Raw genomic sequence first — 15,215 nt, forward strand, 5'->3', positions numbered from 1 at the left:
CTTCTGCACAAAAAAGAAAAAGATAGGGGGATAGAGGATCTCCTTGTCGAATACCTCTATTTGGTTTGAAGAAACCATAAGGTTGTCCTTCCACAATAACAGAATAAGAAACAGTTGTCACTAATTCTCGAATCCACATGATCCACCGAGAGTCAAAACCAAACTTCTCCAATATAAACCAAAGAAAGTGCCATTCCACCCTATCATATGCCTTACTCATATCTAATTTTAGCGCCATTTCATTTTCGAGACCCCTTTTTTTGTTCTTCAAGTAATGCATACACTCGTGAGCAATTAGGATATTATCAGAGATTAATCTGCCTTTAATAAAAGCACTTTGCGTAGGGCTAATTAGTCTATTCATCATACTCTGAAGCCTATGTACAAATACTTTGGAGATAATCTTGTAAAAGACTGAAGATAGGCTTATTGGTCTTACCTGAGTCATATCTTTAGCATCAGAAATCTTGGGAATAAGACAAATCTGAGTGTGGTTAAAACCCTTCAAGATTCTGCCCCCAGAAAAGAAGCTCTTAACTGCTCGAAACACATCACCACTAAGTATGTTCCAGAAGCTTTGAAAAAATTTTGCTGTCATACCATCATCTCCTGGAGCACTTTGAGGATGAATGCTAAATGTTGCGCGTTTCACTTCCTCCATAGTCACTGGTCTTTGAAGCCTACGGTTCATGTGAGCTGTAACCTTAGGTTCAAAATCAGTAAACAGAGGTTCAGGGTTCTCATGACAAGTGGAGGAAAAGATGTCCTTGAAATAAGATTCAGCCACAGAAGCAATACCAGCATTTGAAGTAGCCACTTCACCATCATTGCCAGTTAGTTGCCAAATTCTATTCCTTCGGGTTCGATTTCTAAATTTCTGATGGAAGAAAGCTGTATTCTGATCACCAGATTTGAGCCATTTGACTCTAGACTTATCTTTCCAATAAGATTCCTCATTTTGCAATGCTTTTTCAAGTTTGTCCTCTATTTCTGAAATGATGTCGCCTCCATGAATTCCTGCTAAACGAAGTTCCTCTAATTCCGACTGTAGTAAATCAATCTCCACCTTCGAATTAGATCTGTGTTCTTGCTGCCATTTGACAATCTTATGCCGACAACGCTTTATTTTTTGAGCTAGGATATACATGGCAGAACCATCAATCTGTTCATGCCAAACCTCTCTAACAATCTGCCGTATTTCATCATTGGAACACCATCTTTCTTGGAATTTGAATCGGCGTTTAGATCTCTCAGTTCTCGGATTAGAGTCTAGGAGAAGAGGGGCATGATCCGAGCCTGATTCTGACAGTCTAAGAACCGTTGCATTGGGATAGAGTTGCTGCCAATCAACTCCTACCAGGAATCGGTCCAGTCTTTCCTGTATCAACTCATCACCCCTCCGTCTATTTGATCAAGTGAATGGTCTTCCGACCATACCAATATCAATCAAGGAATTATCATCAATAAAACTATTAAAGGTTTCAATAGAAGAAGGAGATTTAGCACCCCCACCTTCTTTCTCCAATTGATTAGAGATGGCATTAAAATCCCCCATTAACACAACCTTACCATCGAACTGTTGGGTGACTGAAGTTAATTCAGCAAATTGAGCTATTCTATGTTGATCATTTGAACTGAGATAAACACCTAGAACACCATAGGGATCATTAGAACCAGCTGTCAGAACTGATGCCGCAATGAAAAATCTACCATGCTGTAAAATCTGAACAATGCAACCATCCCTCTATGCCATTGCCAAACCCCCTAATACTCCATCCGGATCTACAATAAACCATTCCTTGAAACCACAAGATCTTAGTTTTCCTTCAACTTGTCGAGATTGATTTTTTGTTTCACAGATAAAACCAATCTCGGGAGAGTAGGATTTGCAAATCCCTTTAAGATTGTGGATTGTCAGGGGTCTCCCCAAACTCCGACAATTCCACGAGAACAGTTTCATATTTCTTTGGGTGCCACTTGAAGGCTGGCACCCTCCACCGTCATAGCAATTATATGAGGGTTTTGAGTCTCTAATTTGTTTCTCAATATGTTCTAAATCTTATCCGCTCAAACATAATGAAATTTCATTTGACTTTTCATGTCCCATAGCTATCATGCATTGTGTCTAAAAGGAAAATTCAAGTTTGACTCACTCAAAATGTACACATTGATAAACAAGTTTTTGAACAGGATCAAATTATAGAACATAGACATAATTTTAGAGCTAACAAGTTGAGTTTATTTAAGCTCGAATTCCTCAACTTAACTGAACTTGAACTAGTTTAGAAGATGGCTTGACTCATCACTTACCCTTTCAATGCTCATTGATAAATTTTCTCGTAGCTATTCTTTTTGTTTAAATTTAATAAAATAATTCCACTTACTAAATCTATATTGTTAAAGTATTGTCAGGCTAATTAAGATGATGGTTATTAGGAGAAATAATAATCCACTCCCTTACCTTATAACATCTAAAGTAAACGAGGATATCTATTTCCGAAATTGTCGGCTAAGCACTTTATTTATATTTTTTTTAAATAAATAAATACTGTTTTATATGAAAAAATGCATTATAAAATTGGTTTTGAAAGAAATTTATGCAACACTTTATGACAATTGAGGAGAAACACCTTTAAAAAAAAATTTACACATTGAATAATTGTATATAGAATTATACATGCTTGCACATACGTCCTTTAATTTGCACCACTTGCACCCATTAAATACTTTTCAAGTTAATTTTCTTGGTCACCAATAAATACTTTTCAAGCTAATTTTCTTGGTCACCATTCAATACTTTTCAAGCTCAAATTAATATATTTTCCAAACAAGAATCTGATGTGGTAAGAAAAGAAAAGAAAAGAATCTAAATTGACACGGAATCTATGTTGTCATCTTTTTGCGGTCCCTAGCATTGTTGGCTTCATATATCTGATTGGACAATTTTAAATTAATTATTAAAAATTAAGAAATTATTTTTTAAAAATTTTCCTTTTCCTTTTCTTCCTACAATAGTAACATACGCAACCTCTTATGTCTTATTAATTCTCTGTTTATTAACTAATTATTAAAAAAATAATTCTGTAATAAATCGAATAATTATAATTATAACAAATTTTGAATGATAATAAAAATGAAAAATAACACCGAAATAAAATAAGTGGAACTCACATTTAAATTGTAAAATGAGCATTATCCGTATTATAATGCCACTATCGTATATGGAAGCTCAAGCTGGTGGTAGACCCCAAGATACGTACCGACTTGAAATGCGATACAATATGACAATTGGAAAACGATTGCCGAAAAAAATTAATCAAATTTAGTTGCAATTTATGTGAAAAATAAAGAAAAAGAAACCTGAATACATAAATGGTGCTACAAGGAGAAAAACAAAGATATTTTCCGAGATATTTTTCAAAAAATAAATACTATTTGTTCGGTTGTTCCCAAATATATATATATATATATATATATATATATATATATATATATATATATATATATTAATGACTGATTTTGGTGGTTGATTTTAGTATATATTTAATATAAATAATTTTTTTAAATATTCACTAATACATATAAAATCGCAGGACTCAGGGACTAGTTTTTTTAAATATTGGATGAAAATTGATATAATACATGATCATAATGTGATTGTTTTTTATTGACATATTGGAGACAGTTTTAAATTGAAGAAATCGCTTCCGGCAATATGTACAGAACAGCATAAATTACTGAGGTGGTGCAATTTGATATATGGTGGATCAGAGTCATTTGTGAAGAAAAAAAAAATGTGAACTGATATAAATAACAAGTTAACACCCATCACATGTCAAACCACAAATAGCCAGCAGCACCTGTCAAACCACACCCAGCATTTGAAGATTTTTTTTTTCATATCCAAAGATTACACCACTGTTCATTGTTGCCAGAATTGGATCGATCTGTCCGGTCGAACCAAAAACTCAGCGAATCGATGATAAAATTGATCCGGGTGTATAATCTGATTGGATCGGACAAGAAATTAAACTGGCGTGACCCAATTTGAACTAGTCGGATTTGACTAAAATCAGTGAACTATCGAATTTAAAAAATTTAGATCGGTTCAGACTCTCTTTTTTCTAATCTAAAACGATGTCGTTTTTACCTCTAAAAAAAAAAAAAGAAACCCTAGTTGCTAAGTTGTTTGCACCCACCCAAAGTGTCAAACCCATTCCATTCCATTTCCCAAACGGCTGAGACAGTTCTTGTAAGACCTAACCCCTTCTCAGTCTCACTGTGTTCGCACCACCCGACCACCGGCCAGTGCCACCTCTACCGCATGTTTGCTGCGACATCACTGGCAACTCAGAATCGTCTCGGTGGCCCAGGTGCATCTTGGCTCGTCACCTCCTGTGTCCTGTCCTGTGCGTCTGTCATCATGCGTCCTTATTTTGTTGGTCGTCCCTGTCCTCGTTGACGTTACGTCTCTGGTTGTTCCTATTGTAGTCGTCTCTGGTTGTCTCTGTTGTAGTCTTCGTCGTCGTTGCGTCTTCGTCTGGCGTAGCTCACCGTCGCTTCTGCCTTCCCACCATGCTTGGTCTCCCACTTCTCAGGTATGTTTTCTATTTTTTTTATTTAGTTATTAACTTATTGTCTTATTGGGTTATAATTTGATTAACTGAGCCACTGAAGAACTAGTTAATGATATTGATTAACTGAATTTGTTAAATTTTAATAGTTGTTGATTATATTTGGTTGATTATAATTTGTTGATTAATGTTTATAATGCTAAAAATTTTTGCTTGTGATTATAAATTTGTCTCTGTTTAAAAAAATATCCCCAAATTTATCTTTGTTTTGATGTCTGATATTGAAATGATCATATTTGTGGTAGATTTGAATGCTGCAATGGCCATTGGATATATTATTTTGGAGAGATTAGGATTCAGTGTTTGAAAAATTTGAATTTGAATATTAGAAATGGATGAAGATGAAGATGAATAGTTGAATTCATTGTATATGGGAGAAAGATTTAGTAATATTATGTGTTGGGAATATAATGAGATTTAGAGTTGAATTTATATTATTATTGAGTTGAACTCTAAACTTTTTATTTATTATATTTGATTGATTAAAACTTGAGGCAGATTATTCAATTTTTTATTTTATAGTATAATATATTGTTTAATGTTGTTCTATATTGTTGCTGTTGTGTGCGTGTATATATATATATTGTTATATATATGTTAAAAAATTTTGCTTGTGATTATATATTGTTGTATATACTTGTTTTATATTGACTATTTTATATTTTTATTTACGTGAGACTAGGTTAACCAATTCAATCTGTGACCCAACAATTAAATCAATAATCCAGTGATTCAATAACTTGATCGGTTTAATTACCAGTTTAATTCTGACAACTATACCACTGTTGACCTATTTAAATGCATTACACATTTATGGGACTAATATAGAAAAAAAAGTGACTCAATGCACCATTATTGTTAGGCAATTAATTGGTTGCTTAAGAAATTTTTGGTAAATAACAACTCAAATATTTATGTGGATTAATTCAATTAAATAATGGGTTAAGTACGATTTTGGTCTCTAATGTAGAAGTCGAAAATTTATTTTGTTCCTGGCCTTTTTTTCGCTACAAAATAATTCCAAAGGTTTAATTTAGTTTTAAAATCATCCTTCGGACAAAAATACCCCTCCCTCCCCTCTTCTTCCTCAACATTAACCAGAAGCAGAAGCAGAAGCGCAAACGTAGGAACAGAAGAAGGCAAAAGCAGAAACCAAAAGCAGAATAAAACCAACCAAACAACAACAACAATAACAATGAATAATAAAATCAGAGCGACAATAAAAACAGAACCAGAAGCAAAAGCAAAAACAGAAGCAAGTAGAAGCAAAAACAAAAGCAAGCAGAAGCAGAAGCAACCAAAGTATCAACAACAAAAATAGAATAAAAGGAATAAACAGAAACAATCCGAAGCATCAACAACAATAACAACAATGGAATCCTTTAAATCTGAAAAATTAAAGAAAAAAGAATAAAAAATTAAAACAAAAAGGAAGGGTTGCAGCAGTAGTGGGGTAGGAGGGGCTGCGACAGTAAACGGCGATGCGGTGTTGGCGGACTACAAATCACCACAAGGAGGGCGCTGTGGTGATCGGCGGCGCTGCGGAGGGCTTCGTTCTTCTGATCTCTTTTCTTTCTCTCTCCCTCTGCTCTCTCCTCTCTTGTCATTAGTGCATGTGCTGAGGAAGAAAGGAGCAGCGGCAGCGTCGTAGGCGTGGAGCAGCGACCTTTCCCTTTTCTCCTCTTTCCCCTCTTCCCTGGAAACACCCCCCGTTTCTCTTTCTCCCCCTACGGTCGCTTTCTTTCTTTTTTTTTTAAAATTTTATTTTATTTTATTTTATAACTTTTTTAGTTATGGATAATTTAGTAATAAAAATAAAAAATTTGGTAAAAAGAACGATTTTAAAACAAACTGAAATTTTTGGGACCATTTTGTAGCGAAAAATGTTGGGAATGAAATAAATTTTCGACCTCTACGTTACGGACCAAAATCGTACTTAACCCTTAAATAATTGATATAATAAATTAACTATAATTATTTGACTCAATAAAATAAGTTAAATAAATAAAAATATTTTATAAATATATTATATAAAAAGTATAACATTTTTAAAAATTATTAATTAAAATATATAAAATAAAAAAATTAATACAAATTAAAATAAAATCAATCTATTTATTCCAGTCAAATTAAATAATTAATATAATTAATTAGTTATAATTAATATAGTCAAACAAAATATTAAATAATTTAATATTTATCTCAATAAATCAAATAAATTATTAATCATAACACTTTTAAAAACTAGTAATCAAATTATATATAAGACAAAAAAAATTAACACACATTAAAATAGAATCAATTTATTTATTCAGTTAAATCAAATAATTAATGTCATTGATTAATTATAGTTAATGGAATCAAACAAAATATTAACTAAGTTTTTATGTCAATTAAATTAAATAAATAAATAATTAATTAACACATTTAAATAAATTAAATAAAATAAATTAAAAAATACTTTTAAGAACATATCACATCACCTATATGGCTATATTATTAATTGAAGAAGCCCGATTTTAATAATAGATAATAGATAATAGATATAAAAAGTTTAGTTATATTGTGAAAAGGTTTGATTGTTTTAGTAGTTAATTATAATTTTAATAGAAGATATGTAAAAGAAATTATGTATACAAATACATACAAATATTTAATATAAAGATATTATGGGTATATAAAAAATAATTATTAAATTAACTATAATATATATATATATATTATTTAATTTATTTTTAAAATATATTTTTATATTTTATATAATAATTGATTTAATAACTACTTTTTTGTATAACATAATATTATTGATTTAAGGTAGAGTATTTACATATAATTATTTTTATTTAAAATTAATAATTTATAATTATAAAATAATTTAATATATTTGACTAAATTATCATGTTATAATTTTTAACTACCAACTTTATCATAAAGATAACTTGCATACAAATTTTATCATTTATTTAATACTTTAGCTACGTACATTTATTTAGTCAGTGATAAAAATGAAACTCATAGGGAGAGCTTTTTCTCATAATTCTATCCACTAATTAAATATCATAATCTTTCCGTTTGACTTATTTGAAACCGAGTTTCGTACGCTCTTTGTCTTTTTGTTTATTACAAAACTTCTCCCATTCGTTTTCATTTTCCTTTTTAGGATATGCTTTTACATTTTAAGTAATCTTTTATTAGTAATTTTAGAATAAAAACCAGTAAACATTAAAATAATGAATTAAAAAAGAAAGCAAAGCTAGCAAATTAACAAAAAGCAAAACAAACAAACTGTATTATTGAAAGCCAGCATCTATATATATATAAAGTGCAAATTAAACTACACACTCACTAACTATAGATAGAACCATCTAGAGACCTATAGAATATGTCAATGGCTGCTGCTAGCTCCCGATCTTTCTCCTTCTTCTTCTCATGGCTACTTCTTCATTCACATGTTCATGTTCATGCAATATTTGAGTTCAAAGAAGCAACCGTGAACGAAATCCAAAGCGCTTTCTCGCGAAACGAGATCTCGTCAAAGCAATTAGTGAAGTTGTACAAAGACGAGATTCTTAGAAGAAACCCTATACTCTGTGGCGTAGCGGATCTGAATCCGGACGCAGAATCCGAGGCTGAGAAAGCCGACGAAGAACGTGCGGCGGGGAAAGGAGGGACAAAATTGAGCGGAGTGCCGGTGTTGATAAAGGACAACATTACGTTCAAGAAGAAGCGGATGAGTACGACGGCCGGTTCGTATGCGCTTGCCGGATCGGTGGCGGCGGAGGACGCTTTTGTGGTGAAGAAGTTGAGGGAGGCTGGGGCCATAATTATTGGCAAAGCCACCTTGAAGGAGTGGTCTGGTTTTAGGTCTTCCAATATGCCCGGTGGTTGGTCTGCCTACGGTGGCCAAGCCAAGGTGACTAATAATTTTTTTGGGTTATGCTACGTGTACATTAAAATTAGGCACTAAAGTATGTCAATAATATAAAATACATGCTAGAATATAAATATACTATGAAAATAAATTAAACTACATATATATTTATACACAAATATATTGATGATTGATTTTAGTGACTGATTTTAGTGTACAAATAGCAATTTTTAATTTTTTTTACTGATATATTTATTTTCACATGAATTTTGTGTGACTGAAATTAATAATTAAAAATTATTAAATAAAAATTTAGTTAAATTATTTAAATTATTTAACAACTTTAAATTATTAATTTTATATGAAATTAATTACGTCTGAATTTTTATCAAATTTTTAAAATATTATGATGTCTAAAATTTGATATCTAATTTATTAAAAAAATTATAATTTAATATTTAATTTAAATATTACAAAATTTAACAATTTTAAAATATAAAAATTTACTTAAAAGTTAGATAAATTCGGCATCAAGTTTGTTAGGCAATAAAAAATTGACTTTGTTTTTTATTAAAAGTGTTGGTTTAATCTCTCATTTTTTTTATTAGTGATTTAATCATTAACTAATTGAGGGTTGTTTGGTTGTGTGTTATTATCTTTTAATATTTTGTAAGTTTAGAACTAATTAAAAAAAATATAAATACAAATTAAATGAAAATATATCTATAATCTTGTTTAACTAATATAGTAGGTTTATTCAAAATAAACATATTTAAAGATGTGTAACTAATAATGTTTAATTTTAGAGTGAATATCTAATTCGGTCTCTGACAATTATCTCAAAGGAATTACGAGATTTTTAATAAAAAAATATATTTTTTTCGACTCTTGATTTTTATTTTTATAGGACTGATTAGTCTCTGTGTCAAAAAAATAAAACATTGACTTTTTTTAGCACAAAAATTAATCAGTTCCATAAAAATAAATATTAGAAATCGAAAAAGGTATTTTTTTAAATTTCGTTGTCTTTCGAAATAATTATTAAGAGCTATTTATTAAATGATGATATAGTAGTTTATTTTTTGGGACAAATTAAAATGTTTTAAGGGGAAGAAGTCGTGTAATGAATCAAGAGTTCAAGACATGTCTATTCAAACACGTTAAAGATGAGTATATATAATTTTGTAGTAATACTAAGAAGGTAATAATTTAAAGTTATTTTATTTAATTTAATAACTATAATTGTATGTGTTTATTTTAAAAATAATTTATAAATATAAAATAAAATAATTTTAAATTGATTTAAGTTAATTTCATTATCTTTCAATCATTTCGAATAATTCTAACAGTTAAATAAAGTATAAAATAATTTTTTTTTATTACCAAATATTTCTGAATTGATAATATCTTATCTCTTAAATAATAAATACGCAAAAATGAAACATTTTATGAGTATATAATATATTTATGAATCATTTTATTCTTTTAATATTTACTAAAATTTTATTATTTTATGCTAATGAAAATATGAATCCCAATAACTACTACACAACAAATAAATGATAGAATATATTATTTTTCATTTTACAAAGCCTAGTTTATTGATGACTTGTGTCTTGTGATATTAATTATTGCCTCAAAGTTAACGATGTGGATGCATGGATGGCATGCAGAACCCTTATAACTTGAGCAATGAAGTGTGTGGATCAAGCAGTGGATCAGCAATATCGGTGGCAGCAAACTTTGCAACGGTGTCATTAGGGACTGAAACCGATGGCTCAATAATTTGTCCTTCATCTTACAACTCAGTCGTTGGAATCAAACCCACCGTTAACCTCACTAGCAGATCTGCCGTGGTCCCTGTTTCTCTAAGACAAGATTCCGTTGGGTATATTCTCTCTCTATATATATCATAACGAAAATATTTGATAAAAAAATTAACTAAAAACTGTTAAAATTTATCTTATTTAATATTTATTAATAAATAATATTATTTAACTAGTAAATAATTACTATATTTTACTAACATTTAATTAGTAATAATTTATATTTATATTTACAGATATTTTATACATAATAAACATATATTTTATACTTATATTTATTAAAATTTTGTACATATAAATTAATATAATTTATATTTATTTTTTAAAATTTATATATATAAATTAATAAAATTTATTTATTAAAAATAATTTAATATTTTTGTTAATTAAATAATAATAAAAATATTAAAAATAGTTCATTTTTACAATTTTTTTTGTATTACTGATATGATAATGCATCTCACTTTTTTTAAAAAATTATATATATTGCATCATATGAAAAACAATTGTTGCACAAAAATATGCATGCCAATCAAAACCACATGCATGACGGCTATACGTCATCACTTCCGTATCAAGACTTAAGAGAAGTAATTTTCGTACATCAAATTTTATTATTTTTATAGAAAAAGAAGATAAACATCATAGTTCTGAATGAGGCCAAGTGGACCATTTCATCGGTCCTAATTGCCACCAAATAGCTAGGTCTATTATATTGCACTAATTCGAATTTTTACCGATTAAACGGTTTAAATTAATAAAAATTTTATTCTTTTTAAATATATTATTTTATATATATATATTATTTAATTATATCTATTATATTAAAAATATTATTTATACATTAAAAATTAATTATTATATATTTATATATAAAAATATATAATTTAATTTATTTTTAATATATATTTTATATTTTAATATATATTTTATACTAATGACTAATTTAGATAATTATATTTGGTGTTTACACAATATGATTGTTATAAAAGAGATATAAAAATAGTGTAGTGTCCAAATTATGTTTCCAAAAATATTTTTTATTACATATAATTTATAAAACAAAATATTTTATTACTTACTATATTGACTAATTTCAAATTTATTATTATCATATTTATATAATAGATTAATAAATTTGTTAATACTTATTAATACGCTAGTTTGTTTAATTAGGTTAAATCGATGTTAAATCTTTAAATTTTTTAACTTATTTTACATTTTTTTTTTGGTTTTCATAAATTTGATAAATATATATATACACAAATACATTGTAACTAATTAAATAATTTATTTTTAGTGATCTAATCTTTTCTATATATTTAATTTGAATATATTTTAGTTCTTAATATAACCTTTTAAAAAAATTGTAATCATTCTCAATTAATAATATATCCTTAGATTATACTTTAAAATACTACTATTTGTATTTTCTAGAATACTTTAAGCTACATACTTTATAGTTTTAACTATTTTTTTTCTATTAAATTTTTTGAAACTTTGGAAGAATAAAGAAATACCCATTCATCAAGCCGTATATATACTGGTTTAATTTCACTCGTATCGTTATTTTTTATTAATTTTACACAATTAGATCCACTTATTCACTTATGACGAAAAAAGAGACTAAGAGAAGAATAATAGTAGAAAACTAACATTATAATAATCAATTTTAATCAACACTATATAGCAAAATACTAAACAAACTCATTATGAAACACATTAAAAATGAATTTTTATTGAGTTTGAAGTTCAAATAATATTTTGTCTGGCTAATTAAATTTTAGATGATCTTATTTTTAAAAGTTTTAAATTTTTTTATTAAATACTAGCTGCAATAATAATGTTGAGTGTGTTAATGTTAGTTTCAAATAATTTTTTCTTAAGAGAAATACCATTATTTTTTATGACTTAAACATTTTTTTTTTTTTGGATGAACAGGCCTATAGCTAGAACGGTGGAAGATGCAGTTTATGTTCTTGACGTAATTGTAGGGAAAGACGAGAAAGATGAAGGAACTGTGAATGCATCTACACACATTCCAGAGGGTGGCTACGCTCAATATTTGAATCCTCATGGCCTACAAGGAAAAAGACTTGGAATCTTGAGATACCCTGATTCTTTTAATATTATTTTTCCTGAAAATTCTATGGAGAATGCGACATATCAACAACTCTTCCAAGTAATGAGGTGCTGCTTGCTACATCACCACTTTACAATATGTCATTCATTCGCATCTATCACATTTATACATTTTTTTAAAAAAATTAATTCAGAATTCACTATATATAATTTGTATTATAGCTAATTAATATGAAAAAATTAGACGAGTATCTAGTTATTATATATTTCATATAAAGGAAGATTGATTGGATGAAACATTATTAAGTTCTCGTTGATTAATAATCCAGGGATGAAGGTGCGACACTTGTGGATGACATAGTAATTGAGAAGAGTGAAGAAATTTATGAGAATGCAATGATAGCATTGTTAGCTGAGCTCAAGAGAGACTTGAATTCTTATCTGCAAAATCTCGTCTCTTCACCTGTGCGATCCTTGGCAGATCTCATAACCTTCAACCATCAACACAACATGCTAGTAAGTATATATTCTTGCAATTATGCTAAATGTATATTAAAATTAGTCATTAAAATTAACTATTGTTATAAAATATTTGTTAGAATATAAATAAATATTAAAAATAAATTAAACTATATATATATTTATAATATATTAGTGACTGATTTTAGTGATTAATTTTAATATATGAATAACATTTTTAATATTTATGTAACCCTCAGTTCAATTAATTTTAATTCCCTTCTATATTTGGATGAACTTTTTTAAAAAGGGATTTGATTCATTTTTAAATTATATTTTAATTTATTTTTTTTAAACAATAAAAAAATAAATATGTAAAATACACGTTTTGCCTTCAGATTTTTTTAAAAATTAAAAAATATTTTTAATATTTAAGTTGTTTTAATTTTATTCTTAATTTTTTAAACATATTTTATTCTATCTTTCTGATAGAATTTTTGTCAGTCAAAATATTTTGTTAATATTATTATTATTCTTTGTATATACGCTAGCTACTAGATCATCGTGATCATAATTTTCATGTGTGTTTTTTTCTCAAAATAAGAATTCAACACAATAAAGTAGAATATTCAACCATACAACAAAAGACCATTAAACAATACAGTACCTAATTATATATGTTTCACATATTATATTATTTTAAAAGAGTAATTTATCACTAAAATAATGAAACTTAACATAGTAAAATAATAATGAAACTATTTTATAACGGTATAACAAAACATTTTCGTAAACACCAAATACTAAAAAGGTGTTGTATGTTTAACTTTTTTTTCTAAACAAGAGATAATAATGACACACAAATTAGCAAGATTAACTAACACTTTTAACTTATGAACTGTGTTGAATAATTTGTTATTATTATCTTATAATTTTGGTACAGGAGAAAATAGTTGACTATCCACAAGACATGTTTATAAAAGCAAACATGAACAATGGAATAAGCAAAGAAGTTGAAGAAGCAATATCAAATCTAGAAACACTTTCCAAAAATGGGTTTGAGAAGGTGATGAAGGAGAAGAAGCTTGATGCATTGATATATGTGGGACAAAAATTGGTTCCATTTTTAGCGGTTGGTGGTTACCCAGCAATAACAGTGCCGGGTGGATACAACAATGAGAACATGCCATTGGGTGTCTCCTTTGGAGGATTAAAGTATTCAGAACCAACTCTTATTGAAATTGCTTATTCTTTTGAACAAGCTACCAAGAAACGTAGGCCTCCTCCTAATGATTTAATAGTAACGCAAGTAGCACAGAAAAGTATTAGCAGCTTATAATTAATTTAATAAATTTGGATGAATTGAAATGGTGAATTACTAATTAAAATTAATGTTTAATATATACTGGTACTCACGCATTAGGTGATGAGTACAAAATTGGAGAAGTCGTATCACTTTGTCATCTTCATTATGAGATGAAAGCAGTTAAATAAATAATATAGGGGTATTAGTGTTGTCAATGTGAATATGTAAGTTTAGTTAAATGATTGTTTGAAGAAGCTATTGGATGTAAGTAAATGATTTATATATGTAATAATAAGAATGTAAATATTGATTGTGTTGTTTTCAATTTGAGTTGGAGAATAATAAATAACAAAATAATATTAAATATATATGGGACCTAGGGACAACGGAATTAAGGAATCCATGTTAGTTAGGTATATAACAAGAGATCTTGAATCTTAGCTTGAATCTTGAATCTTTTGTTGTTGTAGTGACGTGTTGGTATATGTTATTCACATGTTATGTATGAAAAAAGTAGTTAGGGTCTCAGCATCGTGTTCCTTCTATTATTAATCATGACATTACCATCTAGACCCACATACACATGAAAAATATCATAATATAGCTAGCATTGGAGCCTTGGATTTATATTATATTATTATATATATTATTATAAACTCGTCAAGGATAACATCGGTTATACTTCAAGAATTATATATGATTTTACGGTTCATATAAGTTTAATTAGTTTGCGATGATGATTTGATGATTAGATTAAAAGTTATATACATTCATAATAAAATAGAATTATATATGTGAATTCACTGCACCACATCCGGTATATGTAGCAGTGGTTTTTAATCGCTGTAGAACAGATAGCAGTTATTGTCAACCTGTTGAAAGATAGCATGCGGCTAAATTTTTAGTAGCTGTTAATAATACTCATTGTTATATAGTATTTTTAATAATATAATCAATTCTTTAATTTTCTATACATTCTTCCACTATATAAGTTGTTTTAATTTATTAAAACAATCAACAACCAATCAAACTAAAAT

The 15,215-nt window shown here is 28.1% G+C and overlaps 1 protein-coding gene across 1 annotated transcript; it reads left to right on the forward strand.

The window, feature by feature from the left end:
• Positions 1-8,007: 8,007 nt before the first annotated feature.
• Positions 8,008-14,424, forward strand: LOC130970343 (probable amidase At4g34880). Its single transcript, XM_057896402.1, has 5 exons — positions 8,008-8,547; positions 10,179-10,393; positions 12,273-12,521; positions 12,743-12,929; positions 13,816-14,424. The coding sequence occupies exons 1-5, from the start codon at positions 8,017-8,019 to the stop codon at positions 14,209-14,211; spliced, it is 1,578 nt and encodes a 525-aa protein (XP_057752385.1). The 5' UTR covers positions 8,008-8,016; the 3' UTR covers positions 14,212-14,424.
• Positions 14,425-15,215: the final 791 nt, after the last annotated feature.

This window comes from Arachis stenosperma, chromosome 3 (assembly GCF_014773155.1).
Source record: "Arachis stenosperma cultivar V10309 chromosome 3, arast.V10309.gnm1.PFL2, whole genome shotgun sequence".
Lineage (NCBI taxonomy): Eukaryota > Viridiplantae > Streptophyta > Magnoliopsida > Fabales > Fabaceae > Arachis > Arachis stenosperma.

What these genes read in the sequence shown, in the direction of transcription:
- LOC130970343 (XM_057896402.1), top strand. Translation starts at nt 8,017, where the DNA reads ATGTCAATGGCTGCTGCTAGCTCCCGATCTTTCTCCTTCTTCTTCTCA. An exon ending in CAACTCTTCCAAGTAATGAG is followed by an intron (nt 12,522 to 12,742) that starts GTGCTGCTTGCT and finishes TTAATAATCCAG; the next exon opens with GGATGAAGGTGCGACACTTG. An exon ending in ACCATCAACACAACATGCTA is followed by an intron (nt 12,930 to 13,815) that starts GTAAGTATATAT and finishes ATTTTGGTACAG; the next exon opens with GAGAAAATAGTTGACTATCC.